Source organism: Salvelinus namaycush, chromosome 4, assembly GCF_016432855.1.
Source record: "Salvelinus namaycush isolate Seneca chromosome 4, SaNama_1.0, whole genome shotgun sequence".
NCBI classification, from domain to species: Eukaryota; Metazoa; Chordata; class Actinopteri; order Salmoniformes; family Salmonidae; genus Salvelinus; species Salvelinus namaycush.
Window position 1 is genome coordinate 16,217,077 of NC_052310.1, and position 18,375 is coordinate 16,235,451.

An 18,375-nucleotide genomic window follows, 5' to 3' on the forward strand; every position below is an offset into this window, starting at 1 on the left:
TGGAACGGACCTTTTACGGCAAAAATTGTTCTAAATGCCATTAGGCTATATTTAAATTATTCATTAAATATAATTCTGGACTTTCTGTTTAAAATAAGTTGTTTATTATGTTATGTAAATCAAGCCACGCACAGTGCACAAAATATTGTTTATCAAATCGTTTAAGTGACATTACATCCGTGGCTGAAGGAGTGCATTCAAAAACATATGTTAATGACCTTAATGAGTTTTTCCCTCGGGCTCGAGTGACATCGTAGGTACTCCAGACCAATCAGAGCGTGCGCTGATGGAAGGTAGTGGATTTGAGGCACACCGGGTCTACATGCAGGAGGTGTCTGGAGAATATTGTGAGGTGTAACCTACAAATGATGTGAAGAAGGATTGCCCTTTATTTCGTTTTTATTTCGTTTCACAGAGCCCTGGATATACATTTTCTTCGTTTGGAATACATTTTTTAATACAGGCAATGTTATTGACTTGATGTTGGATCCAGTTAAACTTTTCTTCGTTATCCGACATTGCTCAATGCATTCCTCTTTAGACCGACGGTTTTATGGACTTCTGTATTAGCTAATGATGTCTATGGGTTTCATGCCTGATCGTTTGAATGCTTCAGACCCCTCCAAATCTGCATTTTTAGAGTTTGGGTACGAGCACCCTGCGCACCAGCAGCATTCCCAAGGAATCTCTCACATCTACCCCGTTAATGGCTTACATTCTGCCGGACATTCTCAGCACGGTAGTCCCTTCTCCCCCAGCGCGTCCTCCTATGGCCGCTCCCTGGGCTACGCCTACCCCAGCGCGGTGAACACTCATCCCCCAAGTGCCTACATGCCCTACCAGCACAACAATCACAGTTTAGCGCACTCCAGATTAGAGGAGACAGGTACGTGTAACATCAATATCTGCTTGTTCGTCATAGGCCTATAACATGTTTTGTTTCCAACGCCAGTGTGCAAATGCTGCGCGTGCAAGGTTCCGGTTAACGGTAAAAGGAGTATGGATTGTATGGAACTGTTCTTTAAAATGTATTGAAATTGTAGACTGCATATTATCAGACACTTCTTTGTAGGCCTATAGCCTACCCCAGATGTAGGTCCTACGTACATTATAAAGCTGTGAGTCTGTACATATTTGAAGTTTACAAAAATGGCAAAAGACTGTCCCAATCAAAGTTTGGTTAAAAGGCAATACATTTAAAAAGCTATTTACAGTCAGTGTTACGGTAATCAAAATGTTTTCGAACTTTAAATGCATTTCAGGCATTGGGGGTTGTCTTTAGGCCTACTACTAATGTTCCATAATGAACACAGATGGTGTCATTTATTTTATTGACCATAATTTTCTGCGGGTTAGCCCGATTATGCATGAGTAGCCTACTTCAGAAACAGACGTTCGTTTTTACTTACATTATTAGTCCAGATTAACAAAACAATTCCCGAAAAAAATTACCTTTTCATCTATGTCTTTATTTAACACTTAAAACCAATTTATTATATGTCAGTGGCCTTTGTAGTTTATATTTTTATTGACTGTATATTGTTAAACGCTGGCGTTTTCATTAAATAGCCTATCTGACATTTGGGCATGCAGCCTGAATTCCAGGCCGTGAATTTCTATGTTGATACGAACTCTCAAGTAGATAAATAGGCCTGTGTGCAGCGAATAGGCTTAGAACAAAATATAACAATATATTACATTGAATCTATTCTGAAACCACATAGGCTTCCTGATGTGCAGGTGGGACTTTATATCTTACCCAGAGACAGGCCTTCTCATGAAGTTGTTTGTAAGGCTATAGGTAATGGGTTTGGCTAGGCCTACATTTGAAATGGACCATTTCAGACTAGACTAGCCTATATAAACAAACATCTGAGTCCCTGGGATATAAATATCTGTCTTCCTCATTATATGTTTGAAATATAGCCTGTATCTAATTTTATGATTATACGAGTTGCCTTTCTCTCTCAGTCGAAAGGAAGTTCAAGCGTGCGATAACAACTCTCCTGTAAATCGTTTCTTCCGCGCTGATGTAAAGTGGAAAGTTATAAATCAAAGTGAGTAGGCTACGACAGACTGGGACCACTAGGTTACTCTTCAGTGCAGCTAGACTGACATTCTCTTTTCTATCCACAGACCATGAGAAGTCTACAGTGATTGAGAACGGGGAAATTCGCCTGAATGGTAAAGGAAAGAAAATACGCAAACCTCGGACCATCTACTCCAGTCTTCAGCTACAGGCGCTCCACCAGAGGTTTCAGCAGACACAATACCTGGCCTTACCCGAACGCGCGGATTTGGCGGCAAAATTAGGGCTGACCCAAACACAGGTGGGCTAAATTAAACGCCATAGTCTACATCAAGCGTATGACATTTGCTTTTAAAACGATATCTTATTTCAGTAGGCTAATTACCAAATTATAAAACATTTGTTTTGTAGTGTTTTATTTCCAGGCCATCGTTATGTTCAGGCCTTGTGTTTTATTTATTTTTATTTAACCTTTATTTAATTAGGCAAATCAGTTAAGAACAAATTCTTATTTACAATGACGGCCTGCCAAAAGGCAAAAGACCTCCTGCGGGGACGGGGGCTGGGATTTAAAAAAAATAAAAAAAACATAAATATAGGACAAAACACACATCACGACAAGAGAGACAACACAACACTAGATAAAGAGAGACCTAAGACAACAACATAGCAAGGCAGCAACACATGACAACACAGCATGGTAGCACCACAACATGGTAGCAGCACAAAACATGGTACAAACATTATTGGGCACAGACAACAGCACAAAGGGCAAGAAGGTAGAGACAACAATACATCACGCAAAGGAGCCACAACTGTCAGTAAGATTGTCCATGATTGAGTCTTTGAATGAAGAGATTGAGATAAAACTGTCCAGTTTGAGTGTTTGTTGCAGCTCGTTCCAGCCGCTAGCTGCAGCGAACTGAAAAGACGAGCGACTCAGGGATGTGTGTGCTTTGGGGACCTTTAACAGAATGTGACTGGCAGAACGGGTGTTGTATGTGGAGGATGAGGGCTGCAGTAGATATCTCAGATAGGGGGGAGTGAGGCCTAAGAGGGTTTTATAAATAAGCATCAACCAGTGGGTCTTGCGACGGGTATACAGAGATGACCAATTTACAGAGGAGTATAGAGTGCAGTGATGTGTCCTATAAGGAGCATTGGTGGCAAATCTGATGAACATCTAGCCGCTCGAGAGCACCATTACCTGCTGATCTATAAATTATGGCTTCAGCCTAATCATTTTATTAAGTAGGCCTAACAAACCAAATGGTTTTTAACAATTAAAGTGGAGTGCCGACAAGCTATAGGTACCAAACACCTTATTCATTTTTAAAAATAAAACATGTATTTATTTAACTTTTTCCTTATTCATTTCAATCTTGGAATATCCATTGTTCAAATTTGCTTCAAATAAAATCAAAGATCTAAAACCCTCACATACTTTAACTATACTGCGAGGCTAGACTATACGTACATTTGTGCACATATTAAATGAATATCCTTGTTGACAGGAGTGACAGAGAATTAAATATTATGCAAAGCTGTCTAACATCATTATGACAAAATGTTTCAGAAATGTTGACATTAAACCTTTGAACGTTACAGACATGTTAACTTTTGAAAATGTAACATTAATACTTCAAGTTCATGTTTGTGGTTGATTGAAGAAAAACACAAAACAACCTTTCCCCTTGGTTGAATGGGGATGGGGTTTAAGATGGATCACGGATCTGTGGGTATTATTGCGGCTTTCTCCACTGCAAGACCAAATTAAACGGCTAATTGGAGAGCTTTGCTACGTCAATCTCTTAATGCAGCTTTATTCTCTACACATATTCTTAGTCTTATATTACCATTGTGGCTAAAACCTTCCATGAGTGCTGTCTGTGGCTTTAAGCAAACATAACTCAAATTGCAATATTGCGTCTACAAATTGGTCTAATAGAGTTACAGAACGACAGAAATAAATTTTGCCACTCTAAAGTATAGGCCTGTGTGTTGCCTTTCTAAACAACAGTGACTCGCAATGTTTTCCTACAATTACCACCAATCTTTTCGATAAACTAATGTTAAAACACACTTTACAGCAGAAATGCATATACAGTAGTACAATGAGGGCAGTGGGCACATACACACGCACATTTGTTGGCATTATTCATTTATGTCAGGTAAAATGTTGACATCTAAGGAGGAAGTCATGGCAACCATTTCCCTTGGATCGGTAAACATAATGGAAGGCACATAAACAGGTGGTGAGCATAAAGTTTTCCGTCCAACTTCTCACCATGCACATCTGTCTCTTATGGGATCAATCTTCAAGCCTTAAAACATTGTTTTGCTCAATATATTTTATAGGCCAATCTTCTATTCCAGATCTAAATCAATAGCGTTTATATGTAAAAAATTAAATTAAATAAAAAGATAGGCAGTCCCAGGTTGGCTGAATTAAGCTGTCATTCAAAACATTCCCTGGCAAAATCTCTGAAACACACCATCCTATCTGGGTCTGATTTGGATTTGTGTCCTGTTGCCATGTTTGAGAATGGTTTGACCACCTCGGGCTCTGTGGCTTTTTATTCATATTTTATACCGTCGTAAAATCGATCAAAATTGCATGTTGTTCTGACTCAGCACAATAAATAAAAATGCAACTGACGTCCCTCCTTTTTTACAGTGCTATATTAAAGCTCTTCAGTGGCTTTTTTAAATTTACTATATTTTTAGCATGGGATTGTTGTTGTCAGACTCATGCATCATTGGCCTCATAAAATGTTGAACAATGGGGGTGCTAGCATTTAATGAACTAGTGAAGTGTCGCTCATCCATTTAGCTGAATTGCAAAATGGTTCTGCACGAAGAAATGTGTTCATAAGACGTTTCAAGAACGAATGCCATCTTGAAACCGGGCCATTTTCCTTTCAAGTTATTATGGCCCAAATGTCAATGTAATTTCGAAATGATAAAATGTGAATATAAATATAGCAAGTCCCCTTCAAATGAAAATACTTTCTATTGTGAAGATAATTGTTTAATGATTGCGGTGGTGGTGGTAGTGGGGTGTGATAGCGTAGGCTGTAAAGTGCGGCTTTCCCCTCATATTTTATTTTTTCTCTTTTTAGGTGAAAATATGGTTTCAAAACAAGCGCTCGAAATATAAGAAGATAATGAAGCACGGCAGCGGACCGGAGGGTGAACATCTCCACAGTACGTCATCTATCTCTCCCTGTTCACCCGGCATGCCCCAGCTTTGGGAGGTGTCAATGGCAAACAAAGGGACCCCTATGCACCCCAACAATTACATGAACAATTTTGGTCACTGGTACCCTAACCATCACCAGGATCCTATGTCCAGACCTCAAATGTTATGAGCGAACCATCTCAACACATTGCGCGGTGCTGTAAAACCCCACCCAGGCATTTAGAACATTTTAAAGGCCTAAAGGCCTATAGCGTGCCTATACACAAACGCAAACGTGTTTCATCTATCAAGTTTGAATTGTGTGTATACGTGTGTTAAATGGACATTTTCTTTTTTTCTTTTATTGCAGTGTATGTTTTTGGATGACGATTTGTTATGTAGGCCTATGGTTATTTCGTGTGTCCACTTTACGCACTGTTCTTTAGATTGGAACGGCTTTGGTGAGAATTGTGCTGGCAGGTGGAAACATGCGTAAGATTTGATTCCAGCAGGGTACATGCACCTGAATGTGTGTGTCGACTGGTTATGACCGTTTTATTGACGTGATTAACAGGAGTGCCCCAGTCCACGTTTGGATTGCTAGTTTCAGCAAATATGAACTCATTATGCATAATAAATGTCAGAATTGTTTGATATAAACTGTATTTGTTAACCGCGTCAATTTTTGTGAAGGTGTCAATTGTTTTTGATCATTTTAAAGTGCTTTGTGTGACATATATATCCTGTTTGCAATACACCTCAAATTAAATGATGTATGGTGAAAATATTATAATGCAAACCTATGAAAATATGTAATTTAATCAAATGCATGAGTATAATCACTACGCTATTACATGTATTATAAAACCGCAGGCCAAGGTGGAGTAATAGCATACTGTTATAAATAGTTTACCCTTTTGCGGTGACATTGTCTTGGGAATGCCGTGACCCGGAGTTGAACTGAGGTTGCTGCGGTCACAAAGCAAAGTACTAACCACAATACGATCACCGCGAGCTACCGGGGCTGGTACGTCTGCAGGAGATAGTGGGCTTTTAACTCCAGCCTGCAGTGACGTGGACAAGCATGTAAATAACAGCAGCTGATCGAGTCCAAGTTGGAATGATTCTGTCTTGATATTCTATCGCAAAATGACTGTCTGCATAGTAGCATATCTTTCTTAACACTATAGAACCCAAAATGTCTTCATTTTGTAGAGTATTCGAAATACATTATGATTACACGCGTGGTTAGGCCTATATGCCTACTCGTCAATAACGATATAGGGCTAGACTTCTTTCAGATTAGTTAAGCCTACAATATTGCAAGCCGTCATTGTTCAGTATAATGTATTTTGTTAGATTTTTATTTTATTGACATTATGAATATGACCAGAGCCGTGCCATTGGTCTTTAATCTGAATTGCACATTGACTATCAACAATTCGAATCTTTAAAAAAAAAACAATCAAATATTCGTTTTTAAGCATCATAAATTCATAATTGTGTTTCTTATTAATGTACAGATTATGCTTGTTTTGCTTGCACGGGATTTCAAATGCGAGCCCCTCTCGGTACAATTAAGGAGGTCAAAGCTTTACTCTCAGAACATCTGGATGAGTGGGAAATCGTCAGTGCTTCGTTGAATGGACACAACTATTAAGGTAATTTCGACAGTGCTTGTTGAAGAAAGCTTTCATTCGTGCGGGATAATTACCAGCTATTCAAAGTCTGCAAAATAGCTCTCCTCATAAGTGGAAGAAAGGACGAAAGTCCACGAGGAGAAATAGGCCTTGTCCTAGTGTGGGGACATGGAACATTTACCACTATTCGTACGAGACAGGTGTTCGGCTATACCAGCAGGACAGTGCTAACATGTCACATTAGATGTTTTATTAATTGATTATGAATAGTAATTAGCCTACATAGTCATGGCACCAGTAAATACAACTTTTCCAATAAGGTGTGGACAGTTTCACGTAGCCTATGAGAAAATAGACAATGGAAGCATGTTCATTCAATTACAGTGGAGGGGGAATCTTTTTCTGCATATTTTTGTTTACACCGTGAAATTATAAGAGAACCCTTCCCGTTTTGCATTTTGCAAGGGACGTATATTAGGTTTTCCTCACTTTTTTCCCCTCACTTTTTTGCCCTGTTTGCCTTTTTGTATAACAAAAGAAGACGTATTGAGTAGAAGGGAGCAGGCATTGCCACATTTCTAACTGAAGTTTCCCCCTCTGCCTCTCTCTGGTTAAATTCAGGAAGAAAACTGTCTTTGTCATAATAAAATGATAAAATAGTGCATTATTCGATCACGAAGCAGTGCCTGATTAATAGTACTTCGTACTGATTTGCACATTCTGGCATTTAAACCGTTTAAACATCGGGAACAAGCTATTTATATTGATTCAAACAGTATCCACTGGAGCGAACTGATGTTAATTCAGTATGGTGCAAATTGCGTCGTGGCGAGCTTGATTAATGATATCGAATGCATACGTTTTGGAAGCAAATAAGTATTTTCTTATTTTTCACCTCTTGTTTTCAGGGTCTTGTCAAAAATAACGTCAGTTATGTAAAATCCATCATTAACATTTGAATTTACTTGTAGCCTAAAAATGTAAGATTACTTGAATTAAAAATGGCATTTAGGGTTGTTTTTATTACAAGAATATCATATGGTGGTTGTTTTTCAGCGGTTTTTTTTGGTCGGTATAAGATAAAATAATAGCATGTCGAGTCTCTTTGAATGTGATGTCATTTTGGGGCCAAGGCAATGATGACCTTCTGTGACCTTGTCCAGTTCACAGAACACGGCATACTTTAATCATCCTTTAAAGGTTATCTGCTGTATTAACAATATTGCTCAATTATTAATACAACATTTTATTAATACTCTATTAATGCTCAATTATTAATACAAAATTTGATCAAATACAACACGATTTGTTTGCAGAGATTTTTATGAATACCTTTTGAATAACTTTTGTTTTTAGTCTTAAACTTAATTTTCCTTAATTGTAAGATTTAAATTTTAGCACTATTGGAATCCAATGCTTGATTATAGTTCGTTTTGTATATATCATGAACAAACAATATGGAAATATAGAAATATAATAACACAGGATGAAACACTGACTTGCTGTTAATTCCCCAAACTCACACCACCACTGCCTCAGCGATTATTATAGACATAGACTTACCTTTCACAGGGGTCTCCCGATGCCATACAGTAGAAAAAGGGGAAAAAACAAATAGCCGTATGTTCCCCCTCCTGCAACAAGAGGAAGAGAACTATTGTGTTTCATTTCAATTTCCTCGCCCTGCATTCTTTCTTTATATACACCCCACTTTCCCTTTATCCGCGTGCCCTGGGTAGAAGAAGAGGAGGCAAGTGTTGCTGAATGAAGTGACGGGGCATCAGACAAAATTATAGGCAATTTCACATCTCAAGATTAGAATAATGGGTGCTCAAATTGGACAGACAGAGTAGGGCCTTTCAAACAGGGCAATTATCAGGCAGATTCAAGGGAGACTCAAAAGACTGTTCATGCGACAGACATTGTAGGTTACAGAAGGGGAAGGGAGAGTGGGAGATGGGTGATGATATGGATAAAATAAGTTATAATGGATCAAAGGCCTGGCTGGCTTATCAGGATCGGAGGTGCACTGTAAACCCCAATGTGCTGTCATTACTCAAAACTTTTTATGAAACCCCTTGCACTTATATCTGAGTACAGTTACATTTTTTTTTTTTTTTTACTCAAACCATAGTCACTGTGACCCTGTAGGGGGTCCAGATTTGACTTGTATCAGCTTGAAAATGTTAAGTAACGCCCCCACCAAGCCACGCCCCCAATATAATTTCCCAGTGTGCCTTGCATTTTTGAGTGAATTGTGGAGTTATCAGCCATGACCACGCGTGTTAGTGACAGAGACATACAGTATATGGTTGTTGAATTCATTAACTTTCAGTCCTATGGCCTTCACCAAGTGAGTTCCTAAGCAAATCTTACCACTATAATTAAACTCTTTATGACAATATATATCTCTTAAGGCCTTATTTTGAGACCTAGCAAATTTCTGGTAACTTTCCCCAAATTCAAAAAATAATTCTGGTTGAAGGATTTCCAGGAATCTTCCAAACGGGATTCCTGGAAAAACTGGGAAATATACAAGAATTTTGCAACCATAACTGCAAGTCACATTCTGCTGGTTTGCAAAGTGATGTGTAATTCCTTTTAGAATCCAGCCAGAGTTAGGAATTTTCATTCACCTGCAACCTGCATTCATAATGATTGTCAGGATCAGGAACAGTGTTAAGAAACTCCCTAAACCTTTTAAACTGGAAAAAAAACTTTTCAGTAAGGAATACAAAAAATCGAACTAAATGATTGCATTAGTTTCGAAATATGTTGTTATTTATCTTTCTGTAGCATACGATTAATCAATCAATCACTCAATGTACATGAAAAATAAAAGTTTTAAAAACTATTTTTAAAAATCTACCTACAGTAGGGCAAGCTGGGGAAAGAAAGTTAATTTGTTGTCATTCATTTAAAAAAATAGAGTTGATGTGACTTCTCACTTAGTTTTGAGTCCGTACCACAATTTATTTTTAAAGTAATGACTTTTCATTGACTTTGAGTTCAATTTACTACCAGTATTTGAGTTAAAAATGCCTTGGGGTTTGCAGTGTGTTTGGTGGATTTTAATTGCAAGATAGCAATGAGAAGGAAAATGGGGATGTTATTACAGTAAATCCCAGTTGCTTCGGCGGCAGCTGAATAGCAAAGCTGCTTTATGGTGATTATTGTTATTAACTTGAGTGATCTGACATCTAGTGTAATTGTGTGCAGCTTCCCGTTTGGAGAGAATGACCAGGTTTGGTTTCATCTGAGGGAATGGTTGACTCCTGGGCACAATGCTACACTTTGGAGGGATTAGATTTATGACACGCACACACACACGCACACGCGCACACACACACACACACACACACACACACACACACACACACACACACACACACACACACACACACACACACACACACACACACACACACACACACACACACACACACACACACACACACATCCCATTTGGCACAAACTGGTTGAATGAAAATAATTTCACAAACACACACACACACACACACACACACACACACACACACACACACACACACACACACACACACACACACACACACACACACACACACACACACACACACACACACACACACACAGAGAGAGAGAGAGAGAGAGGGAGAGACAAACTTCAACCTTTGCACACAACATAAAGTGAAAAATATGATGAAACTCCCATCAATGTTTATGCTGGCAGCCTCCCAAGGAAATGCCACAATCACGGTTTATCAAATCCACCAATAATCACAATCTAACTGGCTTTGGTATCACCACCTTTCATAGCCCTGAGGTCAACTGGGGTTCAAGAGTCCACAGCGGTCAAGAATGCCTTTCTCATTTCATTGACATTTTCAGCAAAATTGTCTGGTGAGTGATTCCAATGCAAGGGGGAGACATCAGGCTTTGAATAGGTGTGGGCAGCTGCAAACAGTCTTTCCATGGCTACATTTGCCATCCTGACTACATGTCAACCCCTAGTTCAACCCATTCCTTGGAACCCCAGAGACCTCTGTGACACCGTGCTGTTGACTGTTATTGTGCTAGGGGAGGAGAAGAGCTCAGGATCCTTGGCACAATCCCTAATGATGGCTGTTCTGATGTGTTGCCATGCGGTGTCACATTCAAGTTCAACAGTTCACGAGCAGCCAGGGCACTTATACTTGCTAAAGTTTTGAAATTATATATACACCTTTGTGAAAGCTTCGGCCCACACACACCAGCCCAGAGCCAGAAGCCACCCGGTGCATTTGTCTCCAGCAGAAATAGATCCCCTGACGACATATAAGCAAATAGCGTGTCCATGGGCCACACATGGTGAGGGAGGCACAGAGGGAAGGTCATGTGTGTATATTTGAGATGTCAAAGATAGCAGATATATATATAGTGTGTATCATGTCAGCCATTTTGGATCATGAGACTTACAGTAATAACCCAAAGTAAATTCATGTTACTGTAATTACAAGCAAATATAGTCAGTGATCCTATATGGCTTGAAATGGGATGGTAATGACTGAAGTGCTGTATGTGGCTGCTTTTGAAAGTGAATAGTTTGTCAAGTGTGTTATGTTGCATAGTGAACTCAATTGAATTTCTGTATTTAAATTATGGCATTTATTCTTATTACAAATTTCAAACAATTGTATTGTGTAAACAACTGGATTGGGGGGGGGGGACCCAACATGCAACAGTTAAAATAAATCTATTTTATTTATACTAAGCCTACAGAATGATCAAATCTCTCCCAAGTTAAATTGCTTTGTCTGAACATTCAATATCACATGCAAATTCAGTAGGTTCCTATACAATAAAATCGTTATACATCTCAAAACGACAAAACGTTGGGGTCAAGCGCAAGGAAAGTATCACTCAAGCCGATTACTGTAGCCTACCCATGAGAATGGAAAAACGGAGCTTCCCAATGGAAAAAAACATCGGTCCTAATGTGAGCAAAAGCATAGCATAGCAGATAAGTAAAAACACTGTACTTTGTAAAGCAATTGTCTTCTGAATCTGATTGAAGAAAGCAACGTTCAAAAACCTGTTAATCGCTCTATTTTGAATACAGTTCAAGCAAGCCTTGATATATGCAATATGCTGCCATTGTCAACACTTACTGCTGAAATTATTGCGCTGGCTTAGATTTATGTTACATAAAATACATAATTCATTTAAATTTCCCATAATATCCGAATAGTCAACATATGATGTCCTTCAGATTCCACAGAGTGAATTTGCTGTACTCGTAAATTATTTTTGTGCGAAATGGCGCCCATGCGCGGTTTGTATATCGTATGATTTTAGCAAGATACTTGATAATCTTGAGGTTATGTGGTGAGTGTTAAGGGCATGCGAATTAAAAAATGTTTTTAAATAGAGACATCAATTATTGTAGTTTGTGATATGAAGTCAACTTCTTATTATGTAAAATACGATATGTTATCTATTGCACAAGTTATGTTAAGAAATACCTCTGACATCTTGCCAATATATTACATCGGTGACAGTTTTATTTAAGAAATGTGATGATCAATGTTGAATTTTGCTTATGAGATAATCAAGTCCTCATCTTTTTCTCTCAAAATGTAATAATTCAAGATGTAATTGGTTTAATTTCCTATAGGTCTGTGCTGATGCACGCACACACACACACACACACACACACACACACACACACACACACACACACACACACACACACACACACACACACACACACACACACACACACACACACACACACACACACACACACACACATATGCCTTAAATGTACAATGAAGCATACAGTCGTCCTCAAAATGTGTTCAACAGCTATTGACTGAATCTAGAGATAGCACAACCAAGGCTTTCCTGAATTACTCCAGCAAAGAATGGGTAAAAAATATTTGCCGCATTTTCTATCCTCTGATGCTCTTGTTTTGGGTCTATGAGTGTGTGGGTGTTTGTGTGTGTGTATCCCTGAGGCAACCCCCCCGTCGGCTGTATTCTTTCCTGTTATCTGGCAACAGAACACTAGTAAAATCAAGCGACTCCATCATGTCTGCTTGCCTTTAGCCTCCTACAGCCTCTTTGCACGCAGACCAAAAACCAAACCTGGACCTATACTGATTGCATCAAGCTTCAGGGAGGCAGGCAAGCTGTCACACCGACAGATTTAACTCTTTCCGGATGTTGGCCATAAAATATTTGGGGCAACACTCAGCAATGAAGAAAACAATTATATAAATTAAACATTTACGATATATATCAACAAATCTCAGATAAGCAGCTAAGCTGCCATGTTTTTCTATTTTGTGTCTGTTAATTATTTTCGACGGACCAGCGAAATACAGAAGAAACATAATGTATTTATTTATAAGTGATTAAAGTGAGTAAAAACATAAGTTAAAAACACAATATTCAATTGATATATTTATTCGTTTTGATAGAAAGGCAATAATAACATACTAATTACAACATTAATATAAAAAGATTCGCAGCACCACAGTGCGGTATTTCCATTCCAAACAAATATGATCTTAGTGGTTCTGCTTTCTATTAACACCTATATACAGCCTTCGACATTTTGTACAAATCGATATAAATTATGACCTGAGTTTCTGACGCATGCTCTGCAAACCCATATCCACGATTTAATATGGATCAACTGAACAGTTTTGCCATTATTCTTCCCGTGTTAGGTAAGCTAGCCTACAGTAAAAATGGTTTACCCAGCTTTTCAGGGAAATACACACTTTCACCTTTGTCAGGTCTACGTCCAAAACAAGCCAGCGCCAGCTTCTACTTTTTAGAGCTCTGGTAAGTTCAGTTGATGTGGAAGGGCCTCGTATTAAAACTCTATGTTTAGTCTTTGTTAATAAACAGCCCCAACGCTTTGCTGTGGTACTGGGTGATGCACTGCGCCGGGGTGCTGTAGATGCGATCCCTGTTGGTACCAGTGGTTGTTATAATCCTCCAGGTAGGGGGGCGACGAGCTGAGGGGCGGCTGCGGGACCTGGGGCCTGCTGGCGGGGGTAGTGAGAGAGTTATTGTCCCAGACCGTCGGCGATTGCGGGGAGTTGCACGCCATGGAATCGCTGGCATTTGGACTGTGGTCAAGGGGAATCTCGCCGTTCTTGTAAAGCTTCTTGAATTTGGACCTCCGGTTTTGGAACCAAATCTTGACCTGTTAGGAAAGAGATGAATGTTATTAGTCTAAAAGTCATGTTCAAACAATGAACATCGTAATTTTGATAAAGGTAGGCCTCCAGGTCTACGTTATAAGGATACCTGGCTCAAGAACACACATCCAAAAAGTTTTTGTGTGAACCTTTGTTGTAGTTGTCAATATTCAAATGCAATATTTACATATTTTTTTTTACAATACAATGAAACAATAGCGTAGGCTTCCTATAAATAATTTGATATTTACCTGTGTCTGTGTCAGACCGAGTTGAGCCGCAAGTTCGGCTCTCTCCGGGAGGGCGAGGTATTGCGCTTTCTGAAAACGTCTCTGCAACGCTGCTAGTTGGTAGCTGGAGTAAATTGTTCTCGGCTTGCGGATTTTTTTGGGTTTTCCATTCACCATACGAACTTCAGGCTCGGGTTCTTCTTTCACTACAAAGAAAGAAGCAGCAATTGTATCATTAGTTCTCATTATCAGTTTATGAAAAACATTTAACAATGCCAAAACAATGTAATAAGAATAATGATAATAATAATAAGTTATAATCAATAAAAATAGCATGTTATTATTGTGATAATATGTTATTACTATTATCATTATTACATTATTATATGCTAGTTGAAGTAGCAATAGCAATATTTCCATGTTGCAATGCTAAAATATATGGAAAAAGTCTCGATCATGCTCAACCTGCTATAATAACCTCAATAGTCGGTCAATATTTTATATAATATCCCTAAATATCTGGCAAGTGATTCACATACAGTTGCTATCACTGCAATTACTAACCATAATGGTTTATGACTAACTGTTAATAACTGGCTATGTTTTTCATCAAAGGCTATCAATTAGCACCTTGGTTTCAACTTCAGTATTGTAGTTTTACTCTATAGTAACTTGTAATAAATCCCACCTATACAAAATCTGATTTTAACAGTTGAAATGAATTATATGTCTGAAACCCAAATAGGACTATGACAGAGCAGGCCCTTTAATTGTTTTCGCTATCTCTGCTATCTCCTTCTATTTCGTTTAACTGGAATAGTCAACCAATATATGTTAGATGGTTCTCAGATAGAGCAGACCTATACAACATTAAACCACCCAAGAGACTACCTGAATGTTTTTTCACAGTATGTATGTAGCCCATCCGTCTCTCTCCTCCTCTCTCTATTTACGCATACACGGAAACGATTCAGTTGGTAAACTTCGAAATGAAGCAGAATATAACACAGAAATAATTCAAATATTTTTCAGTATTTACCTGAGCTTTGAGGTGATGCCTGCAGATGATCTCTGTTGTAATGTCCATATTGTCTGTAGGCATTTGTGTAAGGGTATTCAGACTTGGTGGGATAAACTCCCGCACCACCCATTCCATTCAGATTGAATTGGTGATGGTAGGCATTCATTTGTTGTCCGTATGTTGGACTCTGATAATATTCGTGATGGCTGTGAGCCGTTTGTCCACTGTAGTAACCCATGTCCGTGACTGAGGACTCGGGAAGAGTCGGAGAGTCCTTGGAGCTCGGATGGCAACTCATAGATCCGGGGAGATCGGTCAAAATGCTCGCTATCTTCTTTTCATAAATCTGTCCACTCATCATGGGTAGACAAGAAAGTCCACGACAATTCGTAAAAACAGAACGTTTGTGCAGTAGTGTTAAAATAAATCGCAATGAAGAGATATAGTCAGTAGCGCGCCCTAAACGCAAGTCCTTGGAGAGCAAGTCCTCAAACTCTCCTAGCTGTAGTAACTACGTTGTGGCAGCGCACTACCCCGGTGAAAATTAATTATAGAGCGCTGGGATGGATACTGCGTTTTCATTGGCTCCAGTCAATATTTTTTTTCTCTCCCTCTTGTCCTCAAGGCGAAATAGTTGCGCTCAGTATGTAAAACCTGCACTTGGCCAAAAGTGCCTAAACACGCATGCCTTTTGGCGAGTCAGGTCTGGCTTTTTGAGGCAAGTTAGAGTTATTTAGCTGTTGACAACATCACTCCAAAGCATAGCAAAAAATCTATAAACAAACTTTGCATGGCTTTGCATGATCCTGTGCTTTGTTTGAAATGGAGCTCAAAGAGTACTGGCACTCTTGTGGCCTACTACGTATCCCACTGTAGCCAGAACGTCATGTCTCATTACTTGTCCCTGTTCTTAAGAAGAGCTATGATACAGAATTAAGACATCGTATTTACTTATTCAAAGGGGGCCAAACGGTGCCTCTAACCTATCCATTCTAATTCAAAATGAGAAGCAATCAAAAGGATTAGGAAACCATTCCATTGAATGTCTTTGGGGAAATTATTTTGTTGTGTGCGTGTGTGTGTGTGTGCGTGCCTGTGTGTGTGTGTGTGTGTGTGTGTGTGTGCGTGTGTGCATGCGTGCGTGCCTGTGTGTGTGCGTGCCTGTGTGTGTGTGTGTGTGTGTGCATGTTCCAAAATCTATGTAAATCTCCAAAAACAACAAACGGTTACTGTTATTGTCATTCTGTTAAAGGAGTGCTCATTGATTCGGTCTCAAAAATGATGTGAAGTAGATGCATGAAGTAATATTACATCCAGGTTCTGTAGTTTTTTGTTGTTGTGATATGGTCATCATCCAGGCTTTAGACTAGTATAACAAAAATGTCTTGTTGAAAGCATGGGCAACACTGCTCCCTAGTGTATGGTTGAATGATTGTGGTGAAAGTTGAGGTGCTGATATATATGGTACCAGTCCAAAGTTTGGACACACCTACTCATTCCAGGGTTTTTCTTTATTTTTTACTATTTTCTACATGCTTTCCAAAAGTCTTGAAGGAGTTCCCACATATGCTGAGCACATGGTAGCTAATTTTCCTTCAGTCTGCGGTCCCAAACCATCTCAATTGGGTTGAGGTTGGATGATTGTGAAGGCCAGGTCATCTGATGCAGCACTCCATCACTCTCCTTCTTGGTCAAATAGCCCTTACACAGCCTGGAGGTTTGTTTTGGGTCATTGTCCTGTTGAAAAACAAATGATAGTCCCAGCGCCATCCGTATCGCTGCAGAATGCTGTGGTAGCCATGTTGGTTAAGTGTGCCTTGAATTCTAAAAAAATCACTGACAGTGTCACCAGCAGAGCACCCCCACACCATCACACTTCCTCCTCCATGCTTCACAGTGGGAACCACACATGCTGAGATCATCCGTTCACCTATTATGCGTCTCACAAAGCAATAGCGGTTGGAACCAAAAATCTCAAATTTGGACTCCAGACCAAAGAACAGATTTCCATCGGTCTAATGTTCATTACTCGTGTTTCTTGGCACAAGTAAGTGTCTTCTTCTTACTGGTGTCCTTTAGTAGTGGTTTCCTTCCAGCAGCTCGACCATGAAGGCCTGATTCACGCAGACTCCTCTGAACAGTTGATGTTGAGATGTGTCTGTTACTTGAGCTCTGTGAAGCATTTATTTGGGCTCAATCTGAGGCTGGTAACTCTAATAAACGTATCCCCTGCAGCAGAGGTAACTCTGGGTCTTCCTTTCCTGTGGCAGTCCTCATGAGAGCCAGTTTCATCATAGCGTTTGATGGTTTTTGCGACTGCACTTGAAGACACTTTCAAAGTTCTTGACATTTTCCGGATTGACTGACCTTCATGTCTTAAAGTAATGATGGACTGTCGTTGCTCTTTCCTTATTTCAGCTGTTCTTGCCATAATATGGACTTGGTCTTTTACCAAATTGGGCTATCTTCTGTATTTTTTAAATTTTTATTTCACATTTATTTAACCAGGTAGGCCAGTTGAGAACAAGTTCTCATTTACAACTGCAACCTGGCCAAGATAAAGCAAAGCAGTGCGACACAAACAACAACACAGAGTTACACATGGAATAAACAAACATACAGTCAATAACACAATAGAAAAGTCTATATACAGTGTATGCAAATGAGGTAAGATAAGGGAGGTAAGGCAATAAATAGGCCATAGTGGCAAAATAATTACAATTTAGAAATTAAACACGGGAGTGATAGATGTGCAGAAGATGAATGTGCAAGTAGGGATACTGGGGTGCAAATGAGCAAAAAAAATAATAACAGTAGGGGGATGAGGTAGTTGGATGGGCTATTTACAGATGGGCTATGTACAGGTGCAGTGATCTGTGTGCTCCTCTGACAACTGATGCTTACAGTTAGAGAGGGAGATATGAGTCTCCAGCTTCAGTGATTTTTGCAATTTGTTCCAATCATTGGCAGCAGAGAGCTGGAAGGAAAGGTGGCCAAAGGAGGAATTGGCTTTGGGGGTGACCAGTGAAATATACCTGCTGGAGCGCGTGCTACGGGTGAGTGCTGCTATGGTGACCAGTGAGCTGAGATAAGGCAAGG

At 39.4% G+C, this 18,375-nt stretch overlaps 2 protein-coding genes across 3 annotated transcripts; one reads left to right on the plus strand and one right to left on the minus strand.

Moving 5' to 3' along the window:
* Nucleotides 1-324: 324 nt before the first annotated feature.
* LOC120045482 (homeobox protein Dlx4b-like) lies at nucleotides 325-5,874 on the plus strand. Of its 2 annotated transcripts, none has more exons than XM_038990370.1 (3): nucleotides 325-886; nucleotides 2,137-2,330; nucleotides 5,152-5,874. In XM_038990370.1, exons 1-3 carry the CDS (start codon nucleotides 574-576, stop codon nucleotides 5,398-5,400), a joined length of 756 nt encoding a protein of 251 aa, XP_038846298.1. In that variant the 5' UTR covers nucleotides 325-573; the 3' UTR covers nucleotides 5,401-5,874. The 2 variants fall into 2 exon arrangements, with proteins under 2 accessions (XP_038846298.1, XP_038846297.1); XM_038990369.1 differs by having other exon boundaries at nucleotides 577-892; nucleotides 5,152-5,400.
* A 7,844-nt stretch (nucleotides 5,875-13,718) lies between these two features.
* LOC120045483 (homeobox protein Dlx3b-like) lies at nucleotides 13,719-15,637 on the minus strand. The gene is made up of 3 exons (XM_038990371.1): nucleotides 15,295-15,637; nucleotides 14,277-14,461; nucleotides 13,719-14,030 (listed from the first exon to the last, which is right to left on the minus strand). Exons 1-3 carry the CDS (start codon nucleotides 15,635-15,637, stop codon nucleotides 13,719-13,721), a joined length of 840 nt encoding a protein of 279 aa, XP_038846299.1.
* Nucleotides 15,638-18,375: the final 2,738 nt, after the last annotated feature.